Source organism: Periophthalmus magnuspinnatus, chromosome 6 (genome assembly GCF_009829125.3).
Source record: "Periophthalmus magnuspinnatus isolate fPerMag1 chromosome 6, fPerMag1.2.pri, whole genome shotgun sequence".
NCBI classification, from domain to species: domain Eukaryota; kingdom Metazoa; phylum Chordata; class Actinopteri; order Gobiiformes; family Gobiidae; genus Periophthalmus; species Periophthalmus magnuspinnatus.
In genome coordinates, this window is record NC_047131.1 from 22,383,777 (window position 1) to 22,401,235 (window position 17,459).

The following is a 17,459-nucleotide window of genomic DNA, read 5'->3' on the forward strand; positions in this document are numbered from 1 at the left end:
ACAAAAGGGATGAGAGTGAAGAGTGAACCATCCTCTTTCCATCTAGTCATGTCAATTTGAATTTGGGATTAATTATTATATTTTATTAAACATGACATAATAAAATATATTTACAGTATACAGGTCCTGGTTGACATACAGAAAGTTGAAAGTCAGATTTGCAGACCAGATCAGCACAACACCAGTACTATGAGTTGTAATATGGAGTTTAAATGGCATAATTTGACTATATATGTTTCATTTATCATCTTAGCAGTGGAATGACTCAGTAGCACTTGCTAAATGGAAATATGGTTTATATATATATATATATATATATATATATATATATATATATATATATATATATATATATATATATATATATATATATATATATATATATATATATATATATATATATATATATATATATATATATATATATATATATATATATATATATATATATATATATATACACCATATTTCCATATATTGCTTATAGGACTTGAGGATAGAAATAAGCAAAATTATTTTACAACTGTGACAGATCCTCTGTAAATACAGCTGTTTATGGGAAGTATTATAATAATTCATGCTGATGATTCCCTTTACAGTTGAATTGCTGTGTCAATGTTTGATAGAGATACCCATGTTTGTGAAAAGTCAATTGAACTGTCAAGCAGAAATAACTGCACAGCATCTCCACAGAACAGCTGTTCTGGAGGGAGTTGCCCCAAAGTCCTATTTGCACTTGGAGGAGCTTTTCTATGGGGTTGACGTGTGTAGAGCTGAAAAAATATAGCTAATAAAACAATAGCCATTAGCCAAATGTTATCACTGATGCCCTTATGTCACTTCCATTGGACAAGAAAGTAGTAATGTCCACAGTAAATTCAATTTGGAAAACTCTTTTATGTCTGTTACAACACATCTACATCTATTTGTCAATCATGATTATTATGTGACCATTTATGCAACAGAATTCACTTTATGGTTAAGGAAAAAAAATACATAGACACAGATACACAGATACACATGGAATACAGTATGCCATTGTTCACATTGTGATGTGGCATTTAAAAGGTGCTGTGGTCAAACATCCTTAGGGCAATCCAGCCAGAGGTTATGTATATTTGTTGAATGAAGTGATAAGAATTATGTTGCATAGACTGTATGTGATGTTGCAATTGCTTTATGACATTTGTGAAAGGTGTATCTTTCCACATATGCCTTATAGCAATAAAACTTAGCCAATGGTTCAGTGTAACTCAATATAAAGGGCCACTGCTCCATCATGTTTCGTGGCGCTGGGTGATAGTTGTAGCGATGGGGTGGCTTGTGTTGATCTGTTTCACTGCTTTATCTATTCTGAGTGTCACTGATGCTCTGGGTAAGACTAATTCTGTGCTATGTTTTAACTTTGTTATCATTACTGATCACATACATTTTTTAAAATAATTTTAGGCGGTAACCATGTCAGCAGCATCTGCAGCACTTGGGGCAGACAACATTTCAAGACATTTGATGGAGACGTGTTTGAGTTCCCCGGTTTGTGTGAATACAACCTTGTGTCTGACTGCCATGAGTCCTACCAGGAGTTCTCAGTGCACCTGAAGAGAGCAGAGAGATCTGACGGGATATTTACTGTCGTCTATGTGGTGGTGATCATTAATGACTTGTCAATACACCTCAACAAAGATCAAGTCACTGTCAATGATATTTTGTAAGTTCAACTCTACAGCTATTTTGACACTGATGTATATATTATGTACGTGTGTGTGTGTATGTATGTATATATATATATATATATATATATATATATATATATATATATATATATATATATATATATATATATATATATATATATATATATATATATATATATATATATATATATATATATATATATATATATATATATATAATGAAATTATATTAATTAATGTATTTATTTAAAAATTTGCATTTTTTTCAGAGTGACAATGCCATACTACAGAGCAGGAGTTAAATTGGAACAAAACAGTGTCTACATTAAGCTTGAGTCTTCAGTTGGGATTGTTGTCTTGTGGAACAGAGATGATGCAGTTATGGTCAGTTTTACAGCCAGCGCGTATGTTAAACATATATGCTATATATAATATTATTATTATATTTGGATTTTTCCTTAGGTTGAAGTAGATCCTGAATATGCAAGCCGCACTTGCGGCTTGTGTGGAGATTACAATGGTATATCCCACAATGAATTCATTCATAATGGTAAGTTTGTCACATGTAAGAGAAAACAGATAGCTATAAGATGAATGTACTGTTAGAAAACAGTACACTCATATTATAGTTATTATTAAATTTGTTATACAGGACGTATAATTAGCCCTGTTGAGTTTGGCAACATGCACAAAGTCCATCGTCCAAATGATGACTGTGAAGATCCCTATGAAGAAGATGAGCAACTACTGGAAGCAACACCAGATTCATGCAAGGAGTTTGTAAGTGTCTTTCTCAGTATATAAAGTCTGAAAGCAAAAAAATCATAATTGATTTTATGTTTGATTATTATTCTTTTAGCAAAACATCTGTACCCAGGAGCTAAATTCAAATAAGTGGAGCTCCTGTACAATTCTTATCAACCCTGAGCCATACATCAAGGCCTGTGCACAGGACATGTGCTACTGCTCAAATAACACCAATAACGCCTGCATCTGCAGCACATTATCTGAATTCTCTCGACAGTGCTCCCACGCAGGAGGACAGCCTCCCAACTGGAGAACACCTGAGTTCTGTGGTAATGATGCTTATATATATATATATATATATATATATATATATATATATATATATATATATATATATATATATATATATATATATATATATATATATATATATATATATATATATATATATATATATATATATATATATATATGTATTGTATATATTTTTGTGGGTGTGTGTGTGGGTGTGTGTGCACAGAATATGTTAACAGTTTATGTCCTTTAGCTAAAAGTTGCCCGCACAACATGATTTATAAGGAGAGCAGTTCACCATGTCTGGACACATGTACTAACCAGGACACTAGTTCACTGTGTGAGGACCACAAAATGGATGGATGCTTCTGTCCTCTTGGTTTGTGCCCATTTCTGTTTTAATTCATCATCATGCAATATTTTAATTATGATTAGGATAATTATTAGCATTCTATTAAAAAATATATTTATGTTTCTTTCTTGTACATTTCAGGCACTGTCTTTGATGACGTTTCCATGAGAGGGTGCATAGATCAAACTGAATGTCAATGCAAACATGACCGAATCTACAATCCTGGAGAACTTTACAGACAAGAAACTAAGGAATGGTAAATTAAAGTTGATATTGTGTATATTTGCCTCTGGCTTTTATATAAACATTTATTTTTTCTTCATAGTACATGTGTTGGTGGTAAATGGGCATGTAAAGACATTCAAGGGCCTGCTACATGTGCTGTGGAGGAGGGCTCTCATATAACAACTTTTGATGGAAAAACATATACTTTTCACGGGGGCTGTTTCTACACTTTAGCCAGAGTAGAGCAAAAGGTATATATGTATACAAATAACATAAAAGTAACTATCCTTTGTTGTGTTGTAATTATGTTTCATTCATTGCTTCATGTTTGTTTTTTGTTCGAAGGATGATGTCAGCCCTAAATTTACAATCTTGGCTCAGCTAATGCCATGTGCACACCAACAGTACGACACTTGTCTTAAGTCCGTCAAGATCCTGTTGAACAATGATAGAAACAATGTGAGACTACCCCTCTTTTAGTAATACATGTGCTGTCACTTATTTCATAATTTCTTGTGTCGATGAATCTGATTTGTTTCAGGTGTTAGTATTCACATCTGATGGGTCAGTGAAGTACAACACGCAAACAATAACTTTACCTTACAATTCAGGTAGGCAACATATGATATTGAAGATGTAAAAAACAAAACCAAAACCCAATATTGATACATTCTCATGTTTTCAAAGGTGACATCAACATTTTTCAAGCCTCATCTTTCCACATCATACTACAAAGCAGCTTTGGTCTGCAAATACAAATCCAACATGTGCCTATGATGCAGATCTATGTCAGCCTCTCTCAGAGCTACAAAGCAAAAACCAAAGGTACATATTTTGAAACATGGAATAAATTGTGTGACCACAAATAGTGTTTAAGGTATACAAACCTGTTATGTCAAATCTTTTGTTAGGTTTATGTGGGAACTTCAACATGATCTTGTCTGACGACTTGAAAACGCCTCAGGGCATCGTGGAGAGAACAGCAGTGGTATTTACCAACTCTTGGAAAACAAATTTTATGTGTGAAGACGGAGTGGAGAGACTGGATGACCCATGTGCACTTAGTTTGGAAAATGGTAAACTACAGTGTATTATGTTTTTAATTTTATTTAACTGATAAAACAATTTTAAATACCAATATTTGAAAACCATAGAAAAGTATGCCAAGCACTGGTGTGGCTTGCTGCAAAGTGCAAATGGTTCCTTCGCCCGGTGTCACTCAGAAGTTGATCCTGATGTTTACTACAAGGTTAGATTAGTTTAGTGGTATTTTTTACCATTTAATGCAGCACTTCTGATAATGTTTGTCATGTTGCTTACAGCGATGTACATATGCCACCTGTAATTGTGAGAAGAGTGAGGCTTGTCTCTGTGCTGTCTTGTCCTCTTATGCAAGAGCTTGTGCAGCTAAAGGGATATTTCTCACTGACTGGAGAGACAATGTTTGCGGTAAATATTTTAGTTCCAAAAAAAAAAAGTCAGGTTAAAGGACATATTATACTATATTTTGTTTTTCTATTGCAGAGAAATATTCCCAGAGCTGCCCAGCGTCACAGACATTTTCCTACAACCATCACCGGTGTCAGCTCACATGCAGATCACTGAGCACAAACCAACAGAGCTGTACAAATAACTTTTTACCTGTTGATGGGTGCTCCTGTGCTGAGGGTACGTTCGTGGACGACAATGGCTTGTGTGTCCCTGTTGAGAAATGCCCCTGCCATTACAATGACCTCACCATCAAATCAGGAAAATCCATTAATATCAAAGATGAACACTGGTATGACTGTTGCCACCGCTCCTTTTAAATACATTTTTGAGATAAATGTCACTGTCAGTTTTTATATTTTGATTTAGTGTTTGCACCAATGGAGTTCTTCACTGCCATTCATGGAGAATTCGCTCTTGGAGTAAGTTATATTAGAAACAAAGACACAGACACATGCTTGAACAAGTTGATGTTATTTCTAATGCTTTTTATATTTTCCAGCCTGTGCTCCTCCAAAGGTGTACATTAACTGCTCCGCCGCAGGAATAGGAGAGGTTGGAGCCCAGTGTGCTCTGTCTTGTTTAAACCTGGACAACAATGAATGTGTAAGACCTTATGCATGTTTATCAAGATTTAGTTTAAATTCACTTTACTAGATGATTGTTGTTTGTTTTTTGTTTTTTTAGAGCGCTACAGAGTGTGAATCTGGCTGCCACTGTCCTAATGGCCTCTTTGACGATGGTAGAGGCTCTTGTGTTAAAGAACATGACTGTCCATGTCAGCATGATGCCCACTTCTATGTGTCTGGCACAAAGATCCCTAAAGACTGCAACTCTTGGTACATTGTGTTTTATGATATCTCAATTGTGGATTTGTTTTATTCAACAAAACACTATACAATCATATGTGTAAATTTTTAGTACATGCAAAAGTGGAAAGTGGCACTGTACAGAGAACAAATGCCCAGGAACATGCACCATTTATGGGAGTGGTCACTATTCAACATTTGACCAGAAAACATACGGGTTCAATGGAAATTGTCAATATGTTGCTGTTAAAGTAAGACAACCTAATTTGAGGTGAATCAATTCTGAATTTAATGTAAGTTTACTGTGTTGAATTTTAAATTATAACTTCTAGAACAAATGCAACAACCAAACAGTGGAAGATGACTTTGGCGTTGTGACGGAGAATGTTCAATGTGGAAATTCAGGCAAAATATGTTCCAAAATTGTCAGAATCCAGCTTGGGGTAAGAACTACCTGCTGATGCAACTAATTTACCTATGATAAATTACTAACAACTAACCATAATGTTTATACAGCGTGTGGAAATTAAACTGTCAAAGGGTAAATATGAAGAGCTGGATCTGGGTCATGGTTCTTATCTTCAGTACAGAGTAAGAAAAGTGGGCATGTACATTATCGTTGAGTCTGACATTGGTGTTGCTGTCATGTGGGATCGCAAAACAACAGTCAGGATTCTCCTTGAACCAAAGCATGCTGTAAGTATTTTTACTCCAAATCTATCTTTTATATGTGGTATTTGGCAAAGTACTTAAGTTCATCATGAAAGAAATGTATGTATTTTAAACCATGTTAATTCCATGTATGTTTCCATTTTCTAGGGTGTGATTTGTGGATTGTGTGGAGATTTTGATGGCGATGCAAGAAATGACTTTACCACCCAAGGCAACCTGTTAGTTAGCAGTGCCATAGAGTTTGGTAACAGCTGGAAAGTGCACAGCAGCTGTCCAGATGTGGAGGAAAACATTCATCCATGTACAGTGGCCCCTAATCGAGAACACTGGGCTAAACTTATGTGTAGCATCATAAAGGGAGAGACATTCAAAGACTGCCACCAAAAGGTACTAAATATATATGTTATCATTTTAGTGTGTACCAAGAATATTATTATACACTTCCTGACTATTACAGACCCACTGAATGCTCTAACATAGTTCTTTAATTGCTGCATAAATCAAATTGCTGTGTTTTGTTTGGTTTTAAGGTGCCCCCTCAGGAGTACTATGAAAACTGTGTACGGGACTCATGTGCCTGTGACTCAGGAGGAGACTGCGAGTGCTACTGTTCAGCAGTTGCAGCGTATGCACAAGCTTGCAATGAGGCTGGAGTGTGTGTGGCTTGGAGGACTCCAGAAATCTGCCGTGAGCTCCACATTTTCTTAAAACAATAATTTATCTTATCTTAATCAATAATTGCCTATTTTGACTTTATAAAACTAATCTATTTTACAGCTGTTTTTTGTGATTACTACAATGGCCCAGGAGAATGCATATGGCACTACAGTCCTTGTCACACTCCATGTTATAAGACCTGTCTGAATCCAGAAGGAATATGTTCTTCACCTTTACCAAACTTGGAAGGTAATGAGTCACGCATATTGATCCGACTAACAGGAACAGAGACAATTTATAGTGAACCAAAAAGCATTTTAGGGTTAAGCCAAATCCCAATCTTCCACCCTAGTCACTGAAATAGTAGTGGGCATAAAAATATGTATATTTATAAAGCATGAGTACATAAGCTTTCACTTTTATGAGGAAATAATGATTTACACTTTAATATAACTTTTAGGTTTACTCTTTCTGAAATGTTATTCTCTATATTGCTCAGGATGGAACTGGAACTTTGTTAATGATGACTAATGTTTGCACTCTCATTAAGCCATTTTATTGTAAAAGAAAACAGAAATTAGAATACACTTGTGTTTTAAAAGCCATATTTTTATTTATTTGTTTTGCTGACATAATGCACATTACTTTTCCTCAGGCTGTTATCCAGTATGTCCTGAAGATAAGCCTATATTTGATGAAGAAACAGGAGAGTGTGTAGTACAATGTAATATTTCTACTACTACACCATCTCCTCCAACTACTACACCGCCTACTACTACAACTACACCTACGCCAACACCATCTACAACTACTACTGAAACGCCCACCACGACCACATCCCCAACCACTACAACTACTGTTACAACAACTCCTACGCCAACACCATCTACAACTACTACTGAAACGGCCACCACGACCCCAACCCCAACCACTACAACTACAGTTACAACAACTCCTACGCCAACATCATCTACAACTACTACTGAAACCCCCACCACGACCACAACCCCAACCACTACAACTACTACAATTACAACACCTACCATCACTCCCACACCATGCATCCCCACCTGTGAGTGGTCGGATTGGTATGACGTTCATCACCCAGACAATCAAGTCGACAGAAGTGACTGGGAGACGTATAAAAACATTACAGACAGTGGTCTTGTGATATGTGATTCACCTACAGAGATCGACTGCAGATCGAGTGAGTTTCCAGACATGAGCTTTGAGGATTTTGTGAGCGGCACACAGCAAGTGGTCACCTGCAATGTCTCCTATGGACTGATCTGTAGACAGCAAGACCAGCCTTATAAAAGGAAGTGTCGAAACTATAAGATCAGAGTGTGCTGTGAGATCCCCTGTCATTCTACCACTACATCAATGACTACTACAACACCACCTACAACAACTACTACTGAAACGCCCACCACGACCACACCCCCAACCACTACAACTACATCACCTACTACTACTACTACAACTCCTACACCATCTACAACGACTATTACTGAAACACCCACCCCCACCACAACCCCAACCACTACAACTATATCACCTACTACTACTACTACAACTCCTACGCCAACACCATCTACAACTACTACTGAAACGCCCACCACGACCACACCCCCAACCACTACAACTACATCACCTACTACTACTACTACAACTCCTACACCACCTTCAACAACTACTACTGAAACGCCCACCACGACCACACCCCCAACCACTACAACTACATCACCTACTACTACTACTACAACTCCTACACCACCTTCAACAACTACTACTGAAACGCCCACCACGACCACACCCCCAACCACTACAACTACATCACCTACTACTACTACTACTACAACTCCTACACCACCTTCAACAACTACTACTGAAACGCCCACCACGACCACACCCCCAACCACTACAACTACATCACCTACTACTACTACTACTACAACTCATACGCCTACAACAACTACTACAGAAACGCCCACCACGACCACATCCCCAACCACTACAACTACTGCTACAACAACTCCTACGCCAACACCATCTACAACTACTACTGAAACACCCACCACAACCACAACCCCAACCACTACAACTATATCACCTACTACTACTACTACAACTCCTACGCCAACACCATCTACAACTACTACTGAAACGCCCACCACGACCACACCCCCAACCACTACAACTACATCACCTACTACTACTACTACAACTCCTACACCACCTTCAACAACTACTACTGAAACGCCCACCACGACCACACCCCCAACCACTACAACTACATCACCTACTACTACTACTACTACAACTCCTACACCACCTTCAACAACTACTACTGAAACGCCCACCACGACCACACCCCCAACCACTACAACTACATCACCTACTACTACTACTACTACAACTCCTACACCACCTTCAACAACTACTACTGAAACGCCCACCACGACCACACCCCCAACCACTACAACTACATCACCTACTACTACTACTACTACAACTCATACGCCTACAACAACTACTACAGAAACGCCCACCACGACCACATCCCCAACCACTACAACTACTGCTACAACAACTCCTACGCCAACACCATCTACAACTACTACTGAAACGCCCACCACGACCACATCCCCAACCACTACAACTACTGTTACAACAACTCCTACGCCTACACCATCTACAACTACTACTGAAACACCCACCACGACCACAACCCCAACCACTACAACTACTACAATTACAACACCTACCATCACTCCCACACCATGCATCCCCACCTGTGAGTGGTCGGATTGGTATGACGTTCATCACCCAGACAATCAAGTCGACAGAAGTGACTGGGAGACGTATAAAAACATTACAGACAGTGGTCTTGTGATATGTGATTCACCTACAGAGATCGACTGCAGATCGAGTGATTATCCAGACATGAGCTTTGAGGATTTTGTGAGCGGCACACAGCAAGTGGTCACCTGCAATGTCTCCTATGGACTGATCTGTAGACAGCAAGACCAGCCTTATAAAAGGAAGTGTCGAAACTATAAGATCAGAGTGTGCTGTGAGATCCCCTGTCATTCTACCACTACATCAATGACTACTACAACACCACCTACAACAACTACTACTGAAACGCCCACCACGACCACACCCCCAACCACTACAACTACATCACCTACTACTACTACTACAACTCCTACGCCATCTACAACGACTATTACTGAAACACCCACCCCCACCACAACCCCCACCACTACAACTATATCACCTACTACTGTTACAACAACTCATACGCCTACACCATCTACAACTACTACTGAAACGCCCACCACAACCACACCCCCAACCACTACAACTACATCACCTACTACTACTACTACTACAACTCATACGCCTACAACAACTACTACAGAAACACCCACCACGACTACATCCCAAACCACTACAACTACATCACCTACTACTACTACGACAACTCCTACGCCTACACCATCTACAACAACTACTGAAACGCCCACCACGACCACATCCCCAACCACTACAACTACATCACCTACTACTACTACTACTACAACTCATACGCCTACAACAACTACTACAGAAACACCCACCACGACCACATCCCAAACCACTACAACTACATCACCTACTACTACTACGACAACTCCTACGCCTACACCATCTACAACAACTACTGAAACGCCCACCACGACCACATCCCCAACCACTACAACTACATCACCTACTACTACTACTACAACTCCTACGCCATCTACAACGACTATTACTGAAACACCCACCCCCACCACAACCCCAACCACTACAACTATATCACCTACTACTGTTACAACTCATACGCCTACACCATCTACAACTACTACAGAAACACCCACCACGACCACATCCCAAACCACTACAACTACATCACCTACTACTACTACTACAACTCCTACGCCATCTACAACGACTATTACTGAAACACCCACCCCCACCACAACCCCAACCACTACAACTATATCACCTACTACTGTTACAACTCATACGCCTACACCATCTACAACAACTACTGAAACACCCACCACAACCACATCCCCAACCACTACAACTACATCACCTACTACTACTACTACAACTCCTACGCCTACACCTTCTACAACAACTACTGAAACGCCCACTACGACCACATCCCCAACCACTACAACTACATCACCTACTACTACTACTACTACAACTCATACGCCTACAACAACTACTACAGAAACACCCACCACGACCACATCCCAAACCACTACAACTACATCACCTACTACTACTACGACAACTCCTACGCCTACACCATCTACAACAACTACTGAAACGCCCACCACAACCACATCCCCAACCACTACAACTACATCACCTACTACTACTACTACTACAACTCATACGCCTACAACAACTACTACAGAAACACCCACCACGACCACATCCCAAACCACTACAACTACATCACCTACTACTACTACGATAACTCCTACGCCTACACCATCTACAACAACTACTGAAACGCCCACTACGACCACACCCCCAACCACTACAACTACATCACCTACTACTACTACTACTACAACTCATACGCCTACAACAACTACTACAGAAACACCCACCACGACCACATCCCAAACCACTACAACTACATCACCTACTACTACTACAACAACTCCTACGCCTACACCATCTACAACAACTACTGAAACGCCCACTACGACCACATCCCCAACCACTACAACTACATCACCTACTACTGTTACAACAACTGCTACGCCTACACCATCTACAACTACTACTGAAACACCCACTACGACCACACCCCCAACCACTACAACTACATCACCTACTACTACTACTACTACAACTCATACGCCTACAACAACTACTACAGAAACACCCACCACGACCACATCCCAAACCACTACAACTACATCACCTACTACTACTACAACAACTCCTACGCCTACACCATCTACAACAACTACTGAAACGCCCACTACGACCACATCCCCAACCACTACAACTACATCACCTACTACTGTTACAACAACTGCTACGCCTACACCATCTACAACTACTACTGAAACACCCACTACGACCACACCCCCAACCACTACAACTACATCACCTACTACTACTACTACTACAACTCATACGCCTACAACAACTACTACAGAAACACCCACCACGACCACATCCCAAACCACTACAACTACATCACCTACTACTACTACAACAACTCCTACGCCTACACCATCTACAACAACTACTGAAACGCCCACTACGACCACACCCCCAACCACTACAACTACATCACCTACTACTGTTACAACAACTGCTACGCCTACACCATCTACAACAACTACTGAAACGCCCACCACAACCACATCCCCAACCACTACAACTACATCACCTACTACTACTACTACAACTCCTACGCCTACACCATCTACAACAACTACTGAAACGCCCACTACGACCACATCCCCAACCACTACAACTACATCACCCACTACTACTGTGGTGAGTAGCACCACACCGTGTTTCTGCATCTTCAACGGAAAACATTACGTGTCAGGTATGAAAAATATTCTGCACTGCATTATTTTTAAATTTTCTATTCATGCCTTTGTCTTTGTGTGGTTCAATTCAATTTGATTAAACTTATCTGTCAATAGGGGAGGTAATTTATGACATGGAACATATTGGTTCAGGAGTTTGTCTCACAATGATATGTTCAGATATTTGTGAACTAACCAACACGACTGTGTCCTGCTGTCCGGACTGGGATGTTGCGGTAAGTTTTTGCCCTTTGCACAGTATAAATAGCAATTCATGTTTTTTCTTGGAAATCAAGACATTTTTTCTTTACTCCAGCAAAATGAGACATTTTTCCTTTGCAACTGCACTATGGCTAGATGTATTGAAAATAACACAATTGAAATAGTTCCATATGAGTGCCCACCTCTTGAAGACCTAAAATGTAGCAATGGAAAGAAACCAGTTCCGGTGTATGATGAATATTATTGTTGTCAATATATGGCTTGTGACTGTAAGTACAAAATAGATGTGACTATAATAACAAAATATATGTGTGTAGAAAAAAGTACTTACTAAACTATATAATATTTATATTTTTTCAGGTGTATGCGAGGGCTGGGGAGACCCCCATTATATAACCTTTGATGGATTATATTACAGTTATCAAGGGAATTGTACATATGTTTTGATGGAAGAAATTACACCAAAATACAATCTGAAGATTTTAATTGACAATGTTTATTGTGATCCCACTGAAGATGTGTCCTGTCCTAGATCTATAATTGTTTCATACAAATCACTTGTTGTAACACTCAAGAATCATAATCTCATTGGGGTTGCACAGCTGGAGGTAAAGCACCATCTTTTTATAGCAATGGCCAAATAATATCAAAAACATTTCAAAAGTAGCTTCTCAGGTTGGCCATATGTCATTAAGTTTCAGAATATGTATTTTTTAAGGCAATCGAAGATGGAAAACCACTACCACTACCTTACTCAAAAGAAGGAGTTAAGATCATGAGTACTGGGATAAATCTAGTTTTGGAAATCCCCTACCTCAAAGTAATCATTACATTTGGTATAACTGGGTTTACCGTAAACCTTCCATATGAAAACTTTGGCAGGAACACCCAAGGCCACTGTGGTATGTACATCCCTTTAATGTTGAACATAGTAAATGAATACCTTTTTTCAGGAGTAGAGAGAAACACTGTAATTTGCAGGAACCTGCAACAACAACCAGGCTGACGACTGCATGTTACCTGGAGGCCAGTTGGCTGGTAGTTGTGATGTGATGGCTGACTATTGGCTGGCACAAGACATTTACCAACCAAACTGCCAAATACCCTCTGTGGTGCCCACCAGCAAGCCTGAACCTCCTCCAACAATGATTCCCTGCAAGCCAGACTCAATGTGTGACATGCTTCACAGCAGGTAACCCACTTATTTGTATTGTAAAGAAAACATACAATTGCTGTATCACAATATTGGGAAAGTGACTTTGCTTTTCCTGATTATAATATTTTCCCTTTTCCCACAGTGTGTTTGCCAAGTGCCACTTGTTTGTCTCTCCAGACAGATTCTATCAGGGTTGTGTTTTTGATAGCTGCCATGTTGCCAATCCCGCAGTTGAATGCACAAGTCTGCAGACGTATGCTGCTGCCTGTGCCCAGGCAGGAGTTTGTCTGCACTGGAGGAACCACACCACACTCTGTGGTAAGATTTTCAGACTTCAGTAGTGACATCTGTATGTTGCATAATAATACCATTAAGTGTAACGCCTGATGGGACGGTATAAAATGTGTTGTGTAAACCAAGCAGAAAGACTAGATCAACTCAGATGATTGTGTTATTATGCTTTTTGGATGTTTTATTAAATGTATTTTTTCAAGTAAAGAAAAATGGTATGACCATGCAACACCGTATTTGCCCATTCAACAGGCAGTAATTGTCCATCTGATAAAGTGTACAAACCTTGTGGTCCTGCTGAACAGCCAACTTGTGATGACAAGTAGGTTTAATCTTTTTATTGCTTTTATTTTATTCATTAAAATATTTTTATTTCCAAACACTGGAATGATATGACATCCTCTCTTTCAGTCCAAATGAGCCCACTTTGAACTATGCCACAGAGGGTTGCTTTTGTCCTGATGGAATGAAGCTCTTCAATAAGGACTCTGGTATATGTGTCAGTAAATGTGGTATGTGTTATAAATCTTAAAGGTGTAATATATTTCTCAAAACATCTTCTAAATGTCATTTTTATTACTTGTATTTATTCACATTGCAGGATGTCTGGATCCTGAGGGCAATCCCCGAGAGGTGAGTGATGATTCATTTAGCTTTAGATTCATTTTTATGTATGTATTTTTAAATAGATATTTAGTCACTTATATTAGCTGTTGTGTTGTGCTTGTCTTTGTTTAGTTCAATGAAAAGTTTGAATACAAATGCCAAAATTGCATCTGTGAGGAAACCACCAAGACTGTGACTTGTAAACCAAAAGTGTGCCCTCCACCATCAGTCACAAACTGCACAGGCCCTGGATTTGTCCTCATCAACCAAACCAATCCTTCAAATCCCTGCTGTTCTGCTTTAATTTGCCGTAGGAGTTTCATATTATTATTGAACAGATTATCACTAATAGTTTTATCCATGTCTGACAATTAAAAGTTTTATTAACAGAATGCCAGAGCAACACATGTCCAGTGTACAGCATGAACTGTCCAGTTGGATACACACCTGTTTTTGGTGTCCCAGAGGGAAGATGTTGTCCAGAGCATACATGTGGTAAGCATTTATAATACATAGCTATAGTAAAATTCATTTACAAAATGCCATGTTGAGTGACTTTTTGTGTCTTATTAAAACAGAGCCCAAAAGAGTTTGTGTCCACAAAGGAATTGAATACCAGGTTAATAATAATAATAATAATAATAATAATATATATTAATCTCACAAATCTAATATATATATTATCTAATATGTATAGGTTTTATTTACTAACTATTAATGCTATGTTATTTTAGCCTGGACTACCTGTACCTGGAGTGGGCATATGTCAGGACTGTACCTGCACCAATGAGGTGGACCCACGCAGTGGTCTGTTTAAAATAAACTGTGTGTTCCAACAGTGTAATGAAAAATGTGACATGGTAAGACAGCATATCATTTTATTCTAAGACAGAACCTGCAGAGAAATACTGAGAAAAGGTTTTATTGTTTAAAAGGGATATGACTATTTTGAGCCTGCTGGAGATGAATGCTGTGGAAAGTGTCTCCAAACACATTGTATTTTTAGTATCAATGATACAAAACATATTTTGAAGGTAATGATTTTCCACTGGAATCAAAATATTATACATGACCTTTTAGTATATTAACATTACAATTTGGTGATAATAGCAAGGAGCAAGCTGGTCTTCACCTAAGAATAAGTGTGAGCATTTTACTTGTATTAAGAGTGGTGAAATGTTCACTGCTATCAGTTCACAAATTATCTGCCCAGCCTTCCAGGAGAGCATGTGCCAGCCTGTGAGTAAATTTAAAGCATCCACAAGAAAGTATGTTACTTTATTATGCATCACTCTTCACTTTACTTTGTTATACCACTGTAGGACACTATTCAAACTGCAGCAAATGGCTGTTGTAAGACCTGTAAGTATTGACTTTACTTAAACTCAAAATGTTTCCTTATCAAGGTTGTCTATTAAACATCAACTGGTTTTGTACTGAAGGTGTGGAGCGTGAGAAAGCCTGTAAATTGGTGTCTATGAGAACTCTTGTCACTCACAAAGACTGCCAGTCTTCAGAGGCAGTAGAAATACCATACTGTGAAGGCTCTTGCAACACATTCACCAAGTAAACTCCCAACATTTATGTATAAATATAAACTGCATTTAAGTGGTGTGCACATAATCAGTTAATGTTGTCTTTATTGTCGTTAGGTACTCAGCAGAAGCAGACAACATGCAGCACTCATGTGCCTGCTGTAAGGAGACTCGCTTCAGTAACCGCACTGTGGACTTGCTCTGTCTGAATGGCGACGTGGTTCATCACACGTACATCCATGTGGAGGAATGCGGCTGTGGACACACAGACTGCACCAGAGCTGCCCCACTGGGCCGCAGGAGAAGAAGCATCTCATTTGTCTAACAGTGCATATAACTCCAAATGCTTCATGTATTTGAATTTAAATAATATAAATAATATAATTGTACTGTATTTGTAGCATTAGACGAATAAAGCATTCCACTCAAAGTATCAGTGTATGTATGTTTATTCTGAAAATGAATTGTTGAAAGGTTATTTAGGGATTGTACTATTAACAGAGCTCAACTGAGGTAATTGGAACAAAACCAGTGGTTCTCAAACTCTACTGGTATGCAAGGTGCTCTGCAGTTTTAGTTTTTGGTTATATTATATTAATGTATGTTAATTTGTGTCCTCTGTAGGGGAAGTTCTAGACTACAGTATCAGTTATGTAGTTATTATAGAGTTTAGATCTGGTAATATACGGAAAAACAAATGTTTTCTTAAGTGATTTTGAATTTAAGAGCCACTGTTCTAAACTGTTGTACCCAGACTACTCATTTTGTCGCAGGCCATCGCACAAGTAAGGCGATTATTAGCTCAATCAATTTTCTTAATGTCTAACCCCACTCTACACCCTCTGTCATGCTTACATCTGCCCTGTTCAATAAACATTATGGGTCAAAAGAATCTTGTTATGTTCTGCTGCCTGGACAATCTTACAAATAATTTCTCAACATTAAACTATATCACAGCCAAGGTATTTCAGTGAATTCTTATCAACATGCACCAGTTTATACAAACATCCTAGTCTTGAAGGAACTCATGAACCAAAGACACACAAGACTTGTAAAACAGAAAAACAGGAAAGACTTTTAATGTCCTCTGTAGATAGTAAGCACC

The 17,459-nt window shown here is 38.7% G+C and overlaps 1 protein-coding gene across 2 annotated transcripts; it reads left to right on the top strand.

Moving 5' to 3' along the window:
- Window positions 1-1,301: 1,301 nt before the first annotated feature.
- Window positions 1,302-16,775, top strand: LOC117372315 (mucin-2-like). Of its 2 annotated transcripts, XM_055222322.1 has the most exons (45): window positions 1,302-1,375; window positions 1,450-1,708; window positions 1,964-2,078; window positions 2,157-2,244; window positions 2,347-2,474; window positions 2,554-2,770; window positions 2,989-3,114; window positions 3,229-3,343; window positions 3,413-3,563; window positions 3,658-3,771; window positions 3,854-3,923; window positions 4,000-4,137; window positions 4,224-4,388; window positions 4,467-4,561; window positions 4,635-4,761; window positions 4,837-5,092; window positions 5,170-5,222; window positions 5,303-5,406; window positions 5,488-5,639; window positions 5,722-5,860; window positions 5,942-6,052; window positions 6,126-6,305; window positions 6,429-6,668; window positions 6,812-6,968; window positions 7,059-7,187; window positions 7,594-10,320; window positions 12,397-12,561; window positions 12,662-12,780; window positions 12,861-13,035; window positions 13,127-13,374; window positions 13,485-13,668; window positions 13,748-13,958; window positions 14,065-14,240; window positions 14,466-14,535; window positions 14,625-14,725; window positions 14,815-14,846; window positions 14,952-15,129; window positions 15,210-15,314; window positions 15,398-15,438; window positions 15,554-15,679; window positions 15,755-15,853; window positions 15,930-16,058; window positions 16,142-16,181; window positions 16,262-16,385; window positions 16,472-16,775. In XM_055222322.1, the coding sequence occupies exons 1-45, from the start codon at window positions 1,312-1,314 to the stop codon at window positions 16,677-16,679; spliced, it is 8,751 nt and encodes a 2,916-aa protein (XP_055078297.1). In that variant the 5' UTR covers window positions 1,302-1,311; the 3' UTR covers window positions 16,680-16,775. The 2 variants fall into 2 exon arrangements, with proteins under 2 accessions (XP_055078297.1, XP_033823992.1); XM_033968101.2 differs by having other exon boundaries at window positions 7,594-12,561.
- Window positions 16,776-17,459: the final 684 nt, after the last annotated feature.